This window comes from Vombatus ursinus, unplaced genomic scaffold, assembly GCF_900497805.2.
Source record: "Vombatus ursinus unplaced genomic scaffold, bare-nosed wombat genome assembly UNPS02014599.1, whole genome shotgun sequence".
NCBI lineage: Eukaryota > Metazoa > Chordata > Mammalia > Diprotodontia > Vombatidae > Vombatus > Vombatus ursinus.
The window spans coordinates 385450-403956 of record NW_020954377.1 but is presented as its reverse complement, the minus strand read 5'-3'; the positions used below and the strand labels follow the sequence as shown (position 1 = coordinate 403956).

General features: G+C 43.3%; 1 protein-coding gene across 1 annotated transcript in view; it reads left to right on the top strand.

Moving 5' to 3' along the window:
- The window catches only part of CKAP2L (cytoskeleton associated protein 2 like), a 28055-nt gene extending 20980 nt beyond the window's left edge, over nucleotides 1-7075 (top strand). The window contains exon 9 of the mRNA XM_027861248.1: nucleotides 1993-7075. Coding sequence (XP_027717049.1) covers nucleotides 1993-2221 — 229 coding nt within the window. The 3' untranslated portion in view covers nucleotides 2222-7075. The remainder of the gene's footprint in view (nucleotides 1-1992) is intronic.
- The last annotated feature ends 11432 nt before the right edge of the window (nucleotides 7076-18507 follow it).

The following is an 18507-nucleotide window of genomic DNA, read 5'->3' as shown; positions in this document are numbered from 1 at the left end:
TGTTTGGTCTGAGGCCGGATTTGAACTCAGGTCCTCCTGATTTCAGGGCCAGTGCTCTATGCACTGCACCACCTAGCTGCCCCCTGCACTACTCTTGTCCCCCAAACGCCATGATCGTGGTGGTTGTTACGATTTCCCTGGTGTCAGCCAAGAGGACTGAGCCTGTCCTTGCTGCTGGAATCCAGAAGACCTTCTCTGAGGGACACCAGGTTATGAGAGCCATGGAGAGTGTATGGCTCGTCTAATCAACTCCTGGTTAACTGTAATAGTTGTTATAGTATATAAAGTGATAAGTATAATCAATCAGCAAACCTTTATGGGAGGGCAGGCAGTATGGGACTGGCACATCCTAGGCATTATGGAGGATACATGAGAGTAGGGCAGGCTATTTGGAGAAAGAAGCTGTCCACACATGTTAAAAGCTAACTAGCAGTTGAAGGAATGAATCCCATGGTCAACGCTGTCTTGATGGTAGAGATCTAAGGACCACAGGAGTCCAGAAGAGGGAGGGCTCATGGGGCTGGGGTGCTCAGGGAGGATTGAGGTAGGGGGGTGACGAGTTGGGCTATGAAAGATGGCCAGGCTGGAGGAGGGAGAAGCATTCTAATGTCCCCATGTGGCCACAAGCTAAAGATTTTAAAGCAAGTTGAATGAAGCTGTTTCAAACTTACAAATGAGCCCTGTCTTATAAAAACATATTTATCCATCACTTGTTTGGAATGCAACACATTTTCCCATAGAAAAACTGTTACTGACGATGTTTAGGCTGCTAGGCCAGCCCCCAAAAGCCTCTTTAATCCGTCATGGATCTGAGGCATAATTCCATATTAACACAGCTCAGAACTTAACTGCTCTGTATAATATGTTGCCTTGAGAAAATATGTTCATGGTGACGGCAGAGAAGGCCAGAAAGACCCTCCCCCTGCCAAGCTCCGGGCCACTGGGGGTGGGGAGTAGGGTGAGAGGTGTTAAGACCTGGGCCTCCAGGATGGAAAGAAAGAGGAGAGAAGCAGGGGACTGGACAGTCTGAGGAGAAGGGAGGCTGGGGTAAGTCAAGGTTTGGGAAGGGGAGGCAGCTCTGGGTCAGGGCTTTCCCTGCTCCCCCTTCCTGCCTTCCCTTTGCCCTCCTTTCCTCCCCAGCTGTTGCCATTGAGCCTGGCCTTGTGGCAGGCGGGATGACAATCTGAGAGTGGAAGAAGGGCCTCAGCGGTCCCAGAGCATGGTAGAATAGATGTCATCCTCTTCTCCTTTCAGTTCCCCTCTCTTTCCACTTTGCCCTCATTCTAAGCTGTCCTGTCACCTCAGTCCCTGCTTCCAACTGGCCCTGAGGTAAAGTGAGGATGGGGGCTGGGGAATCAGGTCATAGACAGGGTCAGGTCTGGGGCTTCTGCATTCAGGGCACAAGAGAAGGAAGAGGGCATTGCATGGGGGTTGCACAGCTGGGAGGGTCAGGGGCTGCAGGAGGCAGGCACGGGCCAAGGCAGTCCTCCATACATAGGGCAAGAGCCTGAATGTGAACCACAGTGTCGTTGGCCTTTTTAGGGAATAAGGCAGTGCAGGGCAGCCCCTTTCCCATGGATCTTGCCTATTCCTGCTTAGGATCTAGGAAGAGAAAATCCAAATGAAAAGTGACCCAGAAGTGTCCCGTTCTCGCTGTCTGGGATAAGCAGCTGGGCCTCAGCTGTGGCGTTTGCCCTTTCCCGTTCATTCTCATTTACCCACAGCAGCAGAGGTGGGGGGGGGGGCACCAGCGCACAGTCCAGAAGCCCCTGTTGTCAGAACCCACCAGGAGTACCTGAGGAAGCCCGTCCACACCCGCTTACAGGGCACCCTGGGAGGTGGGGAAGCTAGCTAGCCTGAGACTTAAGATGGGCCGTGAACAGGTGAGGGGTTTGCAGTCTCTACAGCAAGGGCCGCCCCTCCCCCCAGCCCCTGCCCCTGCCGTTGTAGCAGACTCGGGCACAAGGGCTCCCCGTCTTCCCTCCCCTGCAGAACTCCTGGAATGCCTGAGAAACAAGACGTGAAGCTCATCACTCCTGTGCGGCGCTCCTTGCGCATCGAGCACGCGAGGCCTGCTTACCCCGACGCACTTCAGGAGCACAGCACGGTGGTGGCCTCCCTTGACGAGCTGTCCGGGGTGACAGAGGCCGATTGCTTCATCTACTGCAACAACGAGGCTCTGCCGGAGGAGACCGAGCTGCAGATCTTTGGGGCATTGTAGCTCCTGGCTCTCCTGGAAAGGGGCTCGGTGCGTCAGAAAGCCCCGGTGGGAGCCCTCCCCTGGCTGGGCCAGAGCTTCATCCTAAGGGACCTGGATTCATTGAGTAGTGTGACCCGTGCCCAATACCTAGCACAAGCTTAGACTCACTAACAATTGATGAGGCAGGACTGGAAAATATCTGACCCTCGAGTCAGTATTTATTTTATCTTTGCTATTGCTGATGATACCATCAGTGCCCATCAACCCGAGCGCTGTAAGCTCGGCCTGCACTTTGTATCCATTTGTCATTTGATCCTCAACAGCTCTGTGAGGGAGAATGATTGTACCCATTTTACAGATGAGAAAACAGGCTTGCATTAAGTGGTTTTCCCAAAGTGACGTAGTGAAGGGGCACAGCCTAGGATTCAAACCTAGATGCTCCTGCTTCCGTTCCATTGTGCCTTCTGGCATGCCATGATTGCATTGTTTTCTGTGATTCCCAACTGCTGGCAGAGGCAGAAGGCCAGGTTCTCTTGGCAGTCCTACATGGCCATGAATCATGGACTAGAACAAGCACCTACTAGGTGCCGAGCTCCGTGCCAGATGCTCAGGATACAAAGGACCTTGTACTCTGCCGTCACCACCTTGGAAGAATCAGAGCTACAGAGAATGCAAAGGGCAGTGGAACAGTGCCTGGTGCAGCATATGCCCAAGAGGTAACAAGACACACGTGTGGCCAGGATGGACAGCCCCGAGAATGAGGGAGCAGGCGTGAACGGCTGCATCTGAACAGCAGCACATCGGAAGGACAAGAGCACGGCCTCTGGGCCACAAGGGCACCAGTGATGGAAAGACATGGACCAGAGGTGCCCAGGGAGGGACGGCACCCTGCATTAAGGCACAGCCTGGTGGAAGCATGTGCCCTCACCTCATGGGGGTGGTGCAGAAGTGGGTCTTGGAGGGGCCTGGCAAGCGTAAAACTATTAGCATGGTGTAGACCTTCGCAATCATATCCAGTAGTACAAAAGGTATGGAACTGAGAGCTGAGAGACAAGGGTTCTAGACCCCCAGAGTCTGTAGAGAGACACATCTAGAACTGGGAGCTGAGAGACGAGGACTCTAGACCCCCAGAGTCTGTAAAGAGACACATCTAGAACTGGGAGCTGGAGACGAGGGTTCTAGACCCCCAGAGTCTGTAAAGAGACACATCGAGAACTGGGAGCTGGAGACGAGGGTTCTAGACCCCCAGAGTCTGTAAAGAGACACATCGAGAACTGGGAGCTGGAGACGAGGGTTCTAGACCCCCAGAGTTTGTAAGGAGACATGTCTTCATTTCTCTGTGGAGTGAGCAGGGAGTTGAGTGATGATCTAGTTGAGCTCCTTCATTTTACAAACAAAGAAATGTCTTTAGAATGGCTGGGATCCTCGATTCTGAGCCAGAAGAGATCTTGGAATTCTAATCTAGTGAGGAAACTGAAGCCAAGCAACTTAAGTGACCAAGGTCACACCGAGAGCCAGGATTTGAACTCGCTTCCTCTGCCTCCAACTCCAGCACCCTTTCCATTGTAACTTTCCCAAAGGCGCCCAGCTAGTGAGTATTTTCCAAGCAGGTCGCAGAATCTCAGAGCTGGAAGGGACGAGAAAGGCCGTCTACTCTGAGCAGTACAGAATCAATGACAAGGGGTCCTCTAGCGTCTCCTTGAAACTCTTCCGTGAGGGGAGCCTGTGCCGAACCACGGTCAGGTTTCCTTGGATGTTGTCAAAGCTTAGCTCTTCACATCTCTTGTTGTCATTTTGTTCTTTGAGTCCTGCCCACTCAATAAGCGTGTGTTGACCACCTCCTACGCAGGTGCACTTCACGTATGTGAAGACAATGAGCGTGTTCCTGCCAGTCCTCTTCTTCAGCTTAGGCATCCCCAGTTCCTTTGACCAACCCTCATACGGCATGTTCTCCCTTCCTCCTATCAGTCCTATTGACCTCCTATTCATGTTGATCTATGCTCTAACCGAAATGAGGCACCAAGTTTTAGCACAGTAACAGTAAATCTGGCAGGGCTTAGCGCAGCTTAGGAGGGTGCTGGCAGTTTTGTGGTGACAAAAATAACTGTTGACCTCTTGAGCTTGGAGACCGTATCTTTTTTAGAGGCGTTATTGCCTAGTCACCCATCACTGGTGATCCTTCCAATAGGTGATGAGTGGTGAACAAGAATGTTGCACTTTATGTTTATCTTGACTAAACTTCCTTTCCATGGATTTTATCTATTGTTCTAGCTTGTTGGGGTCTTTTTGGGTCCTGTCATCCAGATGTTACCTACTCCGTCTTTCTTCATGGCATCTGAATGTTTGAGAAGCCTCGCTTCTCTGCGTTTATCCAGGTCACAGAGAGATAAAATGTTGGCCAGCACAGCACCAATGTAGTGGAGCCTTCCACTAGAGGCCTCCCCGGACATTTACACGAGTCCACTACTAACTGTTCTTTGGGTCTCATCATCCAGACAGAACTCAGTCTGCCCGACTGGACTCTCCTAGAGCCCCCACTTCTTGGTCTTGCCAACACGCTGGCACAAGAGGCCTCATCAAGGACTTGAGCGAGATCTGAGTTTACTGCATGTGAACTAGCATTTTCCTAGTCTCTCTCTTCTTCAGATGGGACCACATTTGCCCTCTCCAGCTTTGCAGCATCTCCCTCATGTTCTAGGATCTGCAAATTTCCCCAATCCCTAGGATTTCCTTTGGGCCCGGTTGCTTGAACTCATTAAAGAGAGCCAGATACATCTGCTCTTCTCACTCACCTTGAGTTTTGACTGTCTGCTCATTTTTTCTACCCTTCCATGACCAGAAGCGGAGTATGAGTTAATTAGTTCAGCCTTCTTTCCATTTTCTGTTAACATCCCATTCACTTTCCAGCAGCTCTATTCCTTCTCTGATAACCTCTTTTGCCTCCAACCCCCATTTATAATCTTTGGCATTCATCAGTGGCCTCAGCTCATTCTGAGCCTCCAAACCCCCATTTATAATCTTTGGCATTCATCAGTGGCCTCAGCTCATTCTGAGCCTCCAACCCCCATTTATAATCTTTGGCATTCATCAGTGGCCTCAGCTCATTCTGAGCCTCACCTCTGTTCATACTACTCCTACAGGCCTGTGGTGCTCTATTGTATTCATCCACAGTTACTTGTCCTTGCTTCCCACTTCTGGGTGGGGCTTTGTACAATTGTGTGTGAGTTCCCAGTGTGTTCACATCAGTCTTGTAGGCAGCTCTTCATTTCCACGCTCACTCAGTGCTGCCCTCTGCTTGTGTCTTCAGAATTTCATTCTTGAGAACCTTTAGATCTCTCTTGACTGAATTCTCCCCGAGAATATTGGGTTGTTGGAGCCGTCCTATCCTTTCTCTGAACCCCTTTCAAATCTGCTCTGCCAAAATGCATGGTTCGCTGGAGAGTATGCCTGGCTGTCCTCTTAGCAGGCAAATGAACGAAAGACTAACGTTATCTGGCATCCCAATATCACAATTATGAATGTTTGCCTCTTCAGCCGTCCAGAGTGGTATGTCCACAATCACATGATAGTGAAACTTCAGACAATCTGAATCCCACTGCCACTAAACCTTGTGTTTCTCTTTCCAGGGTTGGCAGAAGTTATCAAGAAGGTTAAAAAATAGGATGCTTCTCCAATATTAGAATAGCCCCACTGACCACGTGCCTGTCTTATTACAAGGCCAGGTCTCACCTAGCAACGTAAAGCACAGAATCAAGGTCAGGGTCGTTGGGCCCAAATTCCAGCTTTGCTTTTATCTTTGAAACTCAGTTGCCAATCATTTGGGGACTTCGCTTCAGTCATCTGGGCCCTGGAGACTAAGGGAACCTTTATTAGGGAGGAAAGATTTTATCCCAAAGATAAAATTTTTGTCAAATATTTGCAGGTTCTACTGCAAGAGAGCTTATCCCTGTATAGGAAGCCCCAAATACAGACAGAAATGTTTGTGTACTATCAAATACATACATGCATACACATATATATTGTGACACTTTTGCTACCTTATTATATTCCTGCACCTTGTAAAAAGGCCTCACTGTATGAGGAGGCCCATCCTATAGATTTCTTTGTGTGAGTTAAAGACCCCATGTAGGCTCAGGCCCCCAATGTGTACTTGTGGTACCCCACACAGCAGAGCCGCAGACTGGCTGGTGCCCGTAAGGCTCATGAGCTAATTCTTACAGCTAGGGGTGAAGAGGAGGGACCAGAATGGTCTTGGTGCTGCCACTGCCCACAAATACGGTGCCTGGGGTTGGTATGTGATTATGTGGGTCCAGGAAACATACATCCCAGGGGGACTGAATTGATACTTGTCAGGGGCCAAATGCAGCCTCATCTAGTCCTTCCTGGGACCAGCCAGCCATGGAGCACATCTCCTTATGGGTATCACTGAATAAAAGTGAAGGACATGTGGGAGAGTGTGGGATAAGTGACTTCTGTGCCAAGGGGAGTATGGTTGGTCCCCTCGGGGCAGATTTGGAAGCAGCAAGAGACACACTTCTTGCTTTGTGCTCAACCCTGAGCATGAAGCTGCCTGCTCAGCCAGGGGCTGTACGTCCCCCTACCCCACCCCACTAGAGCCAAATCCAGTCTATGGGAGTGGATGAGACATGGCAATGAATTTAGGCTATGATTGGGTCCTTCTGGGCAACTCATAATAACCAGCATTTATATATAGCAATGTCTGGTTGGTGAGAAGCACTTTACAGACATTATATCCTGCTCTGGGATAAAATGAAAGGAGAACCATGTAAATATAATGTATAGAGGGAATTGTGGCAAGTGTATGTATTTGTTTTGCTGAACTATGCTTCTTATAAGGGAGAGTTCTATTGGGGGTGGGGGGAAATCACTGGGGAAAAAAATGTTTTGTTTTTAAAGAGCATTAATAAAATATTTCCCCAAAATGTAGTTGGCAAAATAATTATATAGGTATATTTTCTTAGAGGAGAAAAAAAAAATCTGTTAAAACCCTTTAAACATTTGAAACATCCCTATTCCTATTCAAAAAATGTCTCTTACCAATCCTACTTGAATTGTAATTTTATAGCAGGTTGGATAATAGGATGAAAGGGTTAGAGCTGGGAGGGCCCTTTGAGACATTCCAGAGGTTCCCAAACTTATTTGACCTACTGCCCCCTTTTCAAAAAAATTACTCAACACTATCCCTGGAAATCTACTTTCTTTAACCCTTTAATGGTTGGTTGGTTTTTTGAAATTTGCATCATTTCAAAAAATATATTTTTTTAAATGACACATCTTAAATTTAATAATTAATTGTAAATTTGTGATTTTTTCCCTGCATTGAAATTTTGACATCACGTCATGTAACCATATAGCATCATATTATAAACCAATCATTACATGCACATATTCCTGTCGATGCATGCTGGACTTCCTGACAATGCCCGACACGCTCGCCTGCCAACACTTGCTTGTCAAGAGTCCGCTGTCAGCAGACTTGACCACTGATCCGTTATAACTTGCATTTTGTGTGTTTATCTTCCCTTCTTTCCTTAGGCTTCCACTGTCTCATAATTTTTATTCAATGCCCCTCTCTCCAATTGCACCCAAGGCTACTACCCTGCAGCCTTGGATTGTTCTAGCACCTCCCCCCCAAGGGTGATATTGCTCACTTTGAGAACCTTGGTTCTGAACCAACCCACTCTACCCCCTATTTTACAGATAAGGAAACTGAGGCTCAGAGCTTGAGCAACTTGCCCATGGCACCAAGATAGAAATATCAGAGATAAAATAAAGATACAGAGTCTTAAATCAAAACCACTCACAGGTATTTCCAAATCTCCATTCCTGAAAACTCTGGCACCTCTAGAATTTTTCTATATACTAGATCAAATCCAGAAAACCATGTCCAGGATCCTGGTGTATTTCATTACCATCTTGCTTAGCCCATGATTGCTCCAGAGCATCAAATGTTCTTTGCTGCCTCTAAGGCATTGTGCTCTTCTGATTATTCTAGGAGTGAGTCAAGCCTCTGGGAACGTTAACAGCTCTGGCTTTCCCTTTGGGCATTCCGGGGAAACTCTCTGAGGTGAGGTTATTTCCATCTTACAGATGAGAAAATGAGATCAAAGACTGTGAAGCCAAAGCCGGGTATCTCCCCCCGAGGCCTGCTTCCTCTTAAGTCCTGTGCCCATTCCACTACCTGAGAGCACCTGGCTAGATCACTTACACTGGCACCTTGTCATAATGGAATTCATTCCTTTGTTCAACAAGCATTTGACTATGTGCTAAGTTAGCACTGTGCTAGGGGCTAGAGAGACTAGTACAAATGGTGAAAATGTATGCAGTGACTTTCTGAGAAATGAGGAACAGCGAGGTACACCTCCCCCCTGAAAAAAAAAAAAGCTCCCTCTCCTGATTCTATGATTTTTCACTGACTGCCCCCGACACACCTGGCATTTCTACCTTCATCTCCATTTCCTAGCGCCTTTAGGTCCCAACTAAAGTTCCATCTTCCTTTCCCAATCACCCATAACAAAAGTGCCCACCTTCTACTACTAACTAGGTCCCATTTATCTTGTACTATATCTTGTCTGTACATAGAATCAAGCTTCAACTTTTGTGGAGTAACATTTCTAGAAAATGGAGCGAAAAATCAAAAGCGCAAATGTTTTTACATCGTACTTATGGGAAATGGGAGTTTACGTTTCCAAGACCACCCAAAACTGCAACCTTTCCATAGAGATTGCTAAAAATACATTTTTCTGCATATAATTCTTTATAACGAAACATTAATGCTGATAATATGCATTTTTCCTAACACAGTAACCCATAAAATGCAGCACACAAAATAAAATTGGTTACATAAAAAGCATTTTTCTTGCCAGTAATTCCCTAGAATTCTGTGACCTTGTGTGCCAATATCTCAATAATTTAAAAAAAACATTGATTTTAGACAATATTCACTTTTCATAATACATGAAATCTATGGTACCATAAATACTCTCCTCCTTTTGGTGAATCTAACAAAATTCGTTAAAAACCAGCACTGCAGACAGACGTCCTGGCAGGAAGTTTCTCTAACACCTTGATTTTCTCACTAAGCCACATCACTGCACGCTTGGGCTTAGAGCCCAAAGGGCTTGTACTAAGCTTTGGGGGCGTAATTGCAGCACAAAACTTGAGTTTTAAAGGCAAACAATAAAAATATGCAACAAATGAAGGAAGAGCGAGCCAGACCAAGGAAGTGCCGAGGAGGATGCCAGCGCCTAGCCACAATGTATGCTAATTGCCAACACGAAAGTGAAAATGAGGTTACCAATAAAATCACTGGCGGGCTTGAAGTCCTGAAAGTTAAACATGGGAACGTTGAGGATTATTTGTTTGTATGTCGTCTCCCCACTAGACTGTGAGCATCTTGTGAGCACGAATTGGCTTTTGACTTGGAGAGTGTCGATGGCTCAAATTGTACAGGACTCTCTCCTCAATGGTGGAAATTGATTATTTGTCTGCATTGGGCTGGGGGCAGGGGCAGAGCGGGGAGGGAGGGTGAAGGCCAGAGCTGGTGAGAGTGGGAAGAGAGTGAGATTCTCTGATAGTTCAAGTGTCTCCTAACTTCTAGAGAAAAGTCTCTCCAGGTTGCTGAAGTGAGAAAATGATTCTGGTAAGAAGCCCTACTTCCTGCATTAAGAAATAGCATTCAGAAGTTTATCTTGAACCTAAAATTACTTCACCTAGACTAATAATATTTAAGGGAGCAGATAAATATAATTCTAGCCCAGTAGAGTGGCCAAGATTTTGACTCCAACCTCCTTCTGCTTCCCCTCCTGCTAGGAATCAAAGTCTCCCTTGTGGAAACCAAAGGGAGGAGATGCTAGAGATATCTGTGCTTGCCTCCCTGCAAGCCACATCAAGATAGCCATGATAGATAGATACATAGATACATAGATACATGGAGAGATGGATGACGGATGGATGGATGTGTATGCACATAGATGTTTATGCACATATATACACATATATATACAGATATACATATGTATGTGCCTATATTACAGTGGTGTGCTAGAGCTGGTTCATACTGATTCCAAGAGCTGATTGTTAAATCTTCAGGAATTTTTGCAAGCCAGTTGTTAAACACAGCCAGCACCAGCAGTTCAATCAGCTCTGAACAAGGAGTGCTATTTGTTGCTTTGAAAGAATTGATGTCAACCACAGCAAAGTATATTTTCAAAACATTATTGTCTACTTTTAAATCATTGTGACTTTAATATTGAATATTTGATAGCCAACTTAATTGCATTTTGTGTTGATGGTGCTAATACAGCACTGGGAAGACAGTCGAGCTATGGAGTTGTTAGAAAATTTCCCTAAAATCGTCATTCGGTACTGTTTAAATCACCAATTGAAATTATCACTTGATTCCACGTCTGAAGTAGAACAAGTTAATCATTTGGAAATATTTCTGAATAAGAAATTGAAAGAAGAAATTTTTTCTTCTGTTTCTCACCACCCTAATAAAAATCAAACTAAGCTGGAAACAGAACTTAAAACTGAAATTACTGAAACTGGTCCAGGTTAGGGGCATGTAGTTTATGAGCTGCCGCTGCTGTATCTCATACACATCCTGTATTTTATATGAATTTTTCCCTTATTCTGGTTTAGCAAAGAGATTAGCTAACGTTAATTTCTTGTAAGACCTTGCTTTAATGATTGACAGCCTTGAATTTTCATGCCTTTCAATGGCCTTGCAGCCAAGATCAGCTAACATTCAGAAAGTACAAAAACAGACCATAAGATCTTTGGAAAATTTGGAGATTGGTACTGGAAAGCATGAATCTTGAGTTGAAGAGAGGAAACAAGCATTTATTTAGTGCCCACTGTGTGCCAGGCACTTTACAAATATCTCATTTGATCCTGATAACAACCCTGGAAGATAGGTGCTATTATTATCCTCATTTTACAGTCAAGGAAACTGAGGCAGTCAGAGGTTAATTGACTTGCCCAAAGTCCCACAGGGAGTACTAGACTCCAGTCTTCCTGACTCCAGGCCCAGCATTCTATCCACTGTGCCACCTAGCTGTCTCAAGTAGAGGATCTGATTAAGTCAGATAAGTTTAAAGACATTGCACTTAATAAATTTAATGCTTTTCCTAGGAACATGGAGCTAGAAAATATAATTCAACACATGAACTTATACCTTTTATTGAACAGAAACAACCATGAAAGTATTCTCAATTATTTTGATTTACTAGAACCATAAACTTGGCCTTATGAAAAATCAAGTTCACCATGGATAGCTGGCAAAAAAAAAAGTGTCATTTAAATGAAATTTTAAAACATGAAATTAATTTGAACAATTTTCAGGATTATGTAGATAATAATATAGAAATCAAACAATGTTCCAGTTCTTGTCATTATACAAAAAAAAACTAAAAAGATAATTAGCACTATTGGAGTCAGTGGTGCTGAAGAGGAAAGAAGTTTCTGTTTAATGAATATGATTTGTGCAAGAGTGTGACATAGCTTAATAGCAGATCACATATCAGGTTTAATGACCTGATACATTAATTAATATATAAATTTATTGGGAAAAGTTAGTGGATTGGGATGTAAATCCATTTGTCAAATCATAGTTGCAATCATAGGTTGGCTGTGGATACAACAGTTCGCCAAAAATCAAGGAAAGCCTTCTGCGAGAATCAATTAGCTATATGGAATTTACAACAAAGAGTATTATATAGTTTGCTGTTGTTTGTAAATTGTGTGCCACTCATCTTTTATATCAGCAAAATTTATAATAAACTTATATATGTGTATATGCATAATTTTTTTCAGAGACCTGGTTATTAAACATTTAGCAGCTAACTCTAAATGCCGTGTGTGTGTGTGTGTATGTGTGTGTGTGTGTGTGTGTGTGTGTGTGTGTGTGTATCCACATAGCATAGTGGAACCAGGAAGATACCCACTATGTGCATGACCCAGGACAAGTTCTTAACTCTCCATTCTCTTACGGCTGGATAACTCTTTAAGACTAAGTTGCAAAGATGGTGTCAACCTGCATTGATAGAGGGAGTTTCCTTATCTGAGAATTATTGCCTATACCAATGAAATCGCAGGTTCATTCTCTATCTCCTATATTTTATATTTACTTAACTTTGCATGTATTGTTTTCCCCTTCCTATGGATCACACACTACTTGAGAGCAGAAGATTCCCTTGTTTCCCCAGCATCTAGCACAGAACATGACACATAGTAGGTGCTTTATAAATTCTTATTGGATGGAAGGATGGATGGATGGATAGACTGATGAACAACTGGTTGGATGGATGGATAGACAGATGAATCGATGGATGGATAAATGGGTAGATGGACTGATGAACAGATGGATGGGTGGTTAGATGGATGGATGGGTGGGTAGAAAGAAATGCTGAGAAAAAGGGAACAGGTACATTTTCAGCAATGTCAGCAACTCAGTATAAATGCATGGCTTTCCAACTGGACAGCTTCAAAAGTCAACTTGTTCACTTGGGTATATAATTTCTGGTGTGTTTGTAAGGCAGCCTCTTTATTTGATAATGGTTCCTCATAGGAAGTCTGCCTCAGGCCTCCCATGGCACTCTGTTTTGGACCTTTCCAATGCACTTATTTGGATCATAGGTGTTATTTCCTAACCAGACTCTAATGGGGCAGAGACTATATTCTAATCTAAATTTTGTATTTCTCCTGGGCAGGAACAGTACTCTTGCACATAAGCACATGTTGATTTGACTGATTGATAAGGTCCTGAGACTGTATTCTTTTCTAATGGCCCTTGGTCCATAAATTTTGGTAATTAATTCTATTCACTGCTTCATCAGGTACTTTTGTTTGTTTTAAATTTCCTTTTATTTTGGTCTGTACCTGTGACTTCATGGGTATAAAGAGAAAGCTCCCTCTACCAATAAGCAGCTGTTCTGCAGTTTATATGCCTAGAAAGTTGCTTAGTCACTGAGTGAAATGGTCCCTGGGATCCCATAGCCCATGTATGTGAGGGCAGACACAAAGTCACATCTACTTGAGTCTAAGGGAGGCTCAGATGCCTCACTCTGTATGCTGTTTCTATACATCTATGGGTTCTAGAGCTGGAAAAGACCTTGAAGATTTATCTCTTTTTTTTTAACAAATGAAGAAACTATAAATAGATAGATAGATAGATAGATAGATAGATAGATAGATAGATAGATAGATAGATAGATAGATAGATAGATAGAGGGCACAGGATGAGTTGAAGATGAAGGGGTGATATCTGGAGAATAAAATTAAGGGGTGAGAGAGGATTACACTGGGAGAAGGAGAATGGGAGAGGTAGAATGGGGTAAATTATCTCACATAAAACAGACAAGAAAAAGCTTTTACAGTGGAGGGGAAATGGGGGAAGGTGAGAGGGAATGAGTGAATCTTATTCTCACCAGATTTGGCTTAAGGAGAGAATAACATACACACTCAATTGGGTATGGAAATCTATTTTACCGTACAGGAAAATAAGGGGCGGGGGGAGAGGACAAGAGAGCAGGAGGATGATAGAGGGAAGGGTAGATTGGTGGAGGGGGTAATCAGAAGCAAACACTTCTAAGGAGGGGCAGGGTCAAAAGAGAGAATAGAATAAATGGGGGGTAGGATAGGATGAAGGGAAATATACTTAGCTTTTCACAAAAAAAGATGAGGAAACTGAGGCTCAGAGAGGGGACTTTGCTTACCTAAAGTCATAGACAGCAAATAGCAGAGTAAGGATTTCAATCTCAGAACCTCAGAAGTGGCAAGTTGTCCAAGCCTTCCCTAATAAGAATTCCCTTTGAAATATATCCCTCTCTAGTATTTTTGAAGGCTCAGCTCAAATGCCACCTCTTACTAGAAACTTTCCCAGATTCTCCTAATTCAGGGGCGGAGAACCTACGGGCTTGAGGCCACATGTGGCCTTCTAGGTCCTTGGATGAGGCCTTTTGACTAAGCCCAAGTTTTACAAAACAAATCCTTTTATGAAGGGAATTTGTTCTGTGAAGTTTGGATTCAGTCAAAGGGCTGCACTTGAGGACCTAGAGGGCCACATGTGGCCTCAAGACCGCAAGCTTCCCTCCTAGTCGAAGTTGTTCACGTCCCCATCCCTGTGAAGCTACTTACTATTTTTTAAACAACTTATCCATGTCCGTGCCCACTCCCCTCAGTAAGAAAATTCCTTGAGAGCAGGGTAGGTTTAGCCTTTCTGCCTTTGAATCCTCAGCTCCTGGCATAGGGCCTGGCACATAGCAGAAAAGAAAAAATGGAAAAAAGTATAGAATATGGTGTCAGCATCTGTGTTAGATACCTAACTCTGCTTCTTGCTACTTATATGACCTTAAGTCACTCTCTCTGGGCCTCAGTTTCCTCATCTGTAAAATGAGAGGGTTGGGCTAGAGGGTTCCTCAAATAAGGTCCCTTCCAGCTCTAAATCTATGACTTTAGGATTAATTGAATGGAGTCAGGAACAATGGCTCAACTAGCCTTTGATGGATAGCTTCCCGTGATGTGGAGCTCCCTACCTCCCTCGGCTGCCCCTTCCCACTTTGGGATAACTCCATTGCTAGAAAACACTTTCCAATCTCAAATCTGCCTCCCTGTAACTTTCCCCCATAAGCTCCAAGTTCTTCCCTGTAGGGCCAAACAAAGCAAGCAAACCAATCCCTCTTCTATAAGACAGGTTTCCCAGTGCTGGAAGACAGAGGGTAGCTTTAAAGGCCATGGCCCTGCTCTCTCATCTGGCTGTTTCCCGGAGGACTGGGCCATGTCTCTCCAGCAAGACTGTGAGCTCCTAATTTAATTAAAAAAAAAAAAAAAGAAAGAAGAAAACCAAATTGCCAGTATCAAAAATGAAAATAGATAAATCTTTCATTAATTTAATTAAAAAAGAAAGAAGACCGTGAGCTCCCCCAGGGCTCAGTCCTTATATGAGACTAATGCTAAGTCCTTTCGTATTACCCCCACCCCTACCCCCACCCCACCAAGCACCAAGCCTTCGCCAACAAGTAAATGTGAAGGGGATGAAATGCCTGAAGTTTCTGTGGGTCCAAGACTTCCTGTGGAGGGGTTCCCAGTTCCCCTTATGATAAAGGCTTCCTTCTTTTTGCGTTTTCAAGAGTTCTCTTCCTCCATCACCTTTTTCCCTCCCTCCTCTTTTCATCTCCCCCTTCCAATACCCACCCCTCCACACAGAGCTTAGGATCATGAACTTGTAGATTGGCTGTGTGACCCCGGGCATGGCATCTAATCTCTCAAGGCTCTAAGATGCTAAATTACCAATCAGTGTGGATTGGTTCATTGGGAGGAAGGGGTTTCCTCACCTGGGAATTCCCTTTGTTGTTGTTTGGTTGTACCAGTCATGTCCAACTCTTCACAACCCCTTTTGGGGCTCTAAGCAAAGATACTAGAGTGGATTGCCATTTCCTTCTCCAGCTCATGTTACTGATGAGGCAAACACGGTGAAGTAACTTACCCAGGGTCATACGGTAAGTCTGAGGTTGGATTTGAACTCAAGAGGATGAGTCATTTTGACTTCAGGCCCAGCACTCTAACCACTGCACCACCTAGCTGCCCACTGCACCACATAGCTGCCCTTGGTCAATAATAATAGCTAGCATTTACATAGCACTTTAAGGTTTGCAAAGTACTTTACCAAGATCATCTCATCTGATCTTCACAGTGACTCTGAAAGGTAAGTGCTTATTGACCCCTTTTTTACAGTTGAAGAAACTAAGGCAGACAACTGTTAAGTGACTTGCCCGGGGTCACACAGATACTAAGGATCTGAGGCTGGATTTGAACTTTGGTCTTTCTGTCTCCAGGTCCAACACACCCAGCTGTCTTAGCAGGTGCAAGTCACTGAAATGGGCCTCAGTTTCTTCATCTATAAAATAAAGGGGTTAGGGGCAGCTAGGTGACACAGTGGATAGAGTACCAGCCCTGGAGTTAGGAGAACCTGAGTTCAAAACTGGCCTCAGACACTTGACACTTACTACCTGTGTCACCCTGGGCAAGTCATTTAGCCCCAATTGCCTCACAAAAAATAAAATAAAGTAAAAAAGAGGTTAAAGAGATATTAAAAAAAAAAGAATTTGTTCTGATTCTTCTTTCACAGTGTGACAAATGTGGAAATATGTCCAACATGATTGTATACATATAACCTATATCAGATTGCTTGGTGTCTTGGGGTCAGGGGGGGAAGGAAGGGAGGGAGGAAGAAAAATTTGGAACTCAAAATCTTACAAAAATTAATGTTAAAGACTATCTACATATAACATGTTAAATACTATTAAAAGTTTTTTTAAAATTTTTACATAAATAAAAATTTAAAAAGGAAAAGGACCTATTACAAGTACAAAGTATCTATTTATCTATTTATCTATAAAGTATCTATATATGTATTTATAGCAGCTATTTTGGTAGTGGCAAAAAATTAGAAATTGAGGGAATGCTTGTCAATCGGGGAATGGCTAAACAAACTGATTGATATAATATGATTCTGATATGATTGTGATGGAATACTATAGTGCTATAAGAAATGATGAGCAGGATGCTTTCAGAAAAACCTGCAAAGACTTACATGAACTGATGCAAAGTAAAGTGAGCAGAACCAGGAGAACATTGCACACAGTAACCACAATATTGTACAATGATCAACTGTGAATGACTTAGCTACTCTCAGCAATACAATGATCCAAGAAAATTCTGAAGGACTTATGATAAAAAATGCTACCCACCTCCAGAGAAAGAACTGATAGAATCTGAGTGCATATTGAAGCACAGTTTTTTACTTTTTTATTTTTCTCAGGGTTTTTTTGTCTGTCTTCTTTCACAACATGACTATTATAGAAATATGTTTTACTTGACTACACTCACATAACCTTTATCAAATTGTTTACCATTTCAGGGAGGGAGGAAGTAGGGGAGGGTAGAAGAGAATTTGGAAATTGTAAAATTGTAAAATTTGTAAAAAATGAAGGTTTGATATTGTTTTTACATGTATTTGGGAGAAAATATCAAAATCCAATAGATAATAAGAAATGATGAGCAGGCAGACTTCAGAAAAACCTGGAAAGACTTGTATGGACTGATGCTGAGTGAAGTGAGCAGAACCAGGAGAACACTGCACACAGTAACAGTCACGTTGTGCAATGACTAACGTTGATAGACTTAGCCCTTCTCGACAATGCAAGGATCTAAAATATCTCCAAAGGTCTCATGATGGAAAATGCTATCCATATCCAAAGAAAGAACTATGGAGTTTGAATGCAGATCGAAGCATAATAATTGCCATTTTTTCCCTTCTGTTTTGTTTTGTTTCCTCCTTCTTGTGGTTCCTCCTATTGGTACTAATTTTTCCTTACAACATGACTAATGTGAAAATATGTTTAATAGGAATAGTATATGTATAGCCTATATCAGATTGTGTGCCATCGTAGGGAAAGAGGTGGGGAGAGAGGGAGAGGAAAATTTAAAACTCAAAAGCTTATGGAAGTGATTGTTGATCAATCAAAATAAATTAATTTAAAAAATCCAACAGATAAATAAGGGGTTAGACCAGATGGCCTAAGGTTCCTTCCAGTTTGACATTCAACTGTATAAAAATTATGATAATAATAATAGTGTTAATGGAAGGAGTTTTCACACAAGGAAATCATCAGGGAAATCATTGGTCCAGACTTCTCCCCTAGATTCCCCCCAAAGAAAACTTGGGCAAATTTTTTTCAGATTTTTAGGAGCTGTTATGTGAAATAGGAAGCATTATCCCCATCTTACAGATGAGAAAACTGAGCCAAAGAGAAATCAAGTGACTTACCTAAGAACATGAAGCTACTGAGTGTCAAAGGTAGGCTTTGAACCTAGGTCTTCTGAAATTTCAAGTCCAGCACTGCCAACCATGCTACCTTGCCTCTTCTTTTTTTTTTTTTCCCAATCTCATATTTTATTTTTTTGTTAATTTATTTTGATTTATCAATAATCACTTCCATATGCTTTTTTGTTTAAAATTTTTCTCCCCCTTCCTCCCCACCACCCTCCCCAAGACGGCACATAATCTGATATAGGCTATACATTTACATTCATATTAAACATTTTCACATCAGTGATGTTGTAAGTAGAAATTAAAACCAATAGGAGGAACCATCAGAAAGAGGAAACAAAACTCAACAGAAGAGAAAAAAAATTAGCAATTCAGCTTCCATAGTTCTTTCTTTGAGTGTGGATAGCATTTTCCATCACATACCTTGCCTCTTCTTGACTGACAATTTCACACT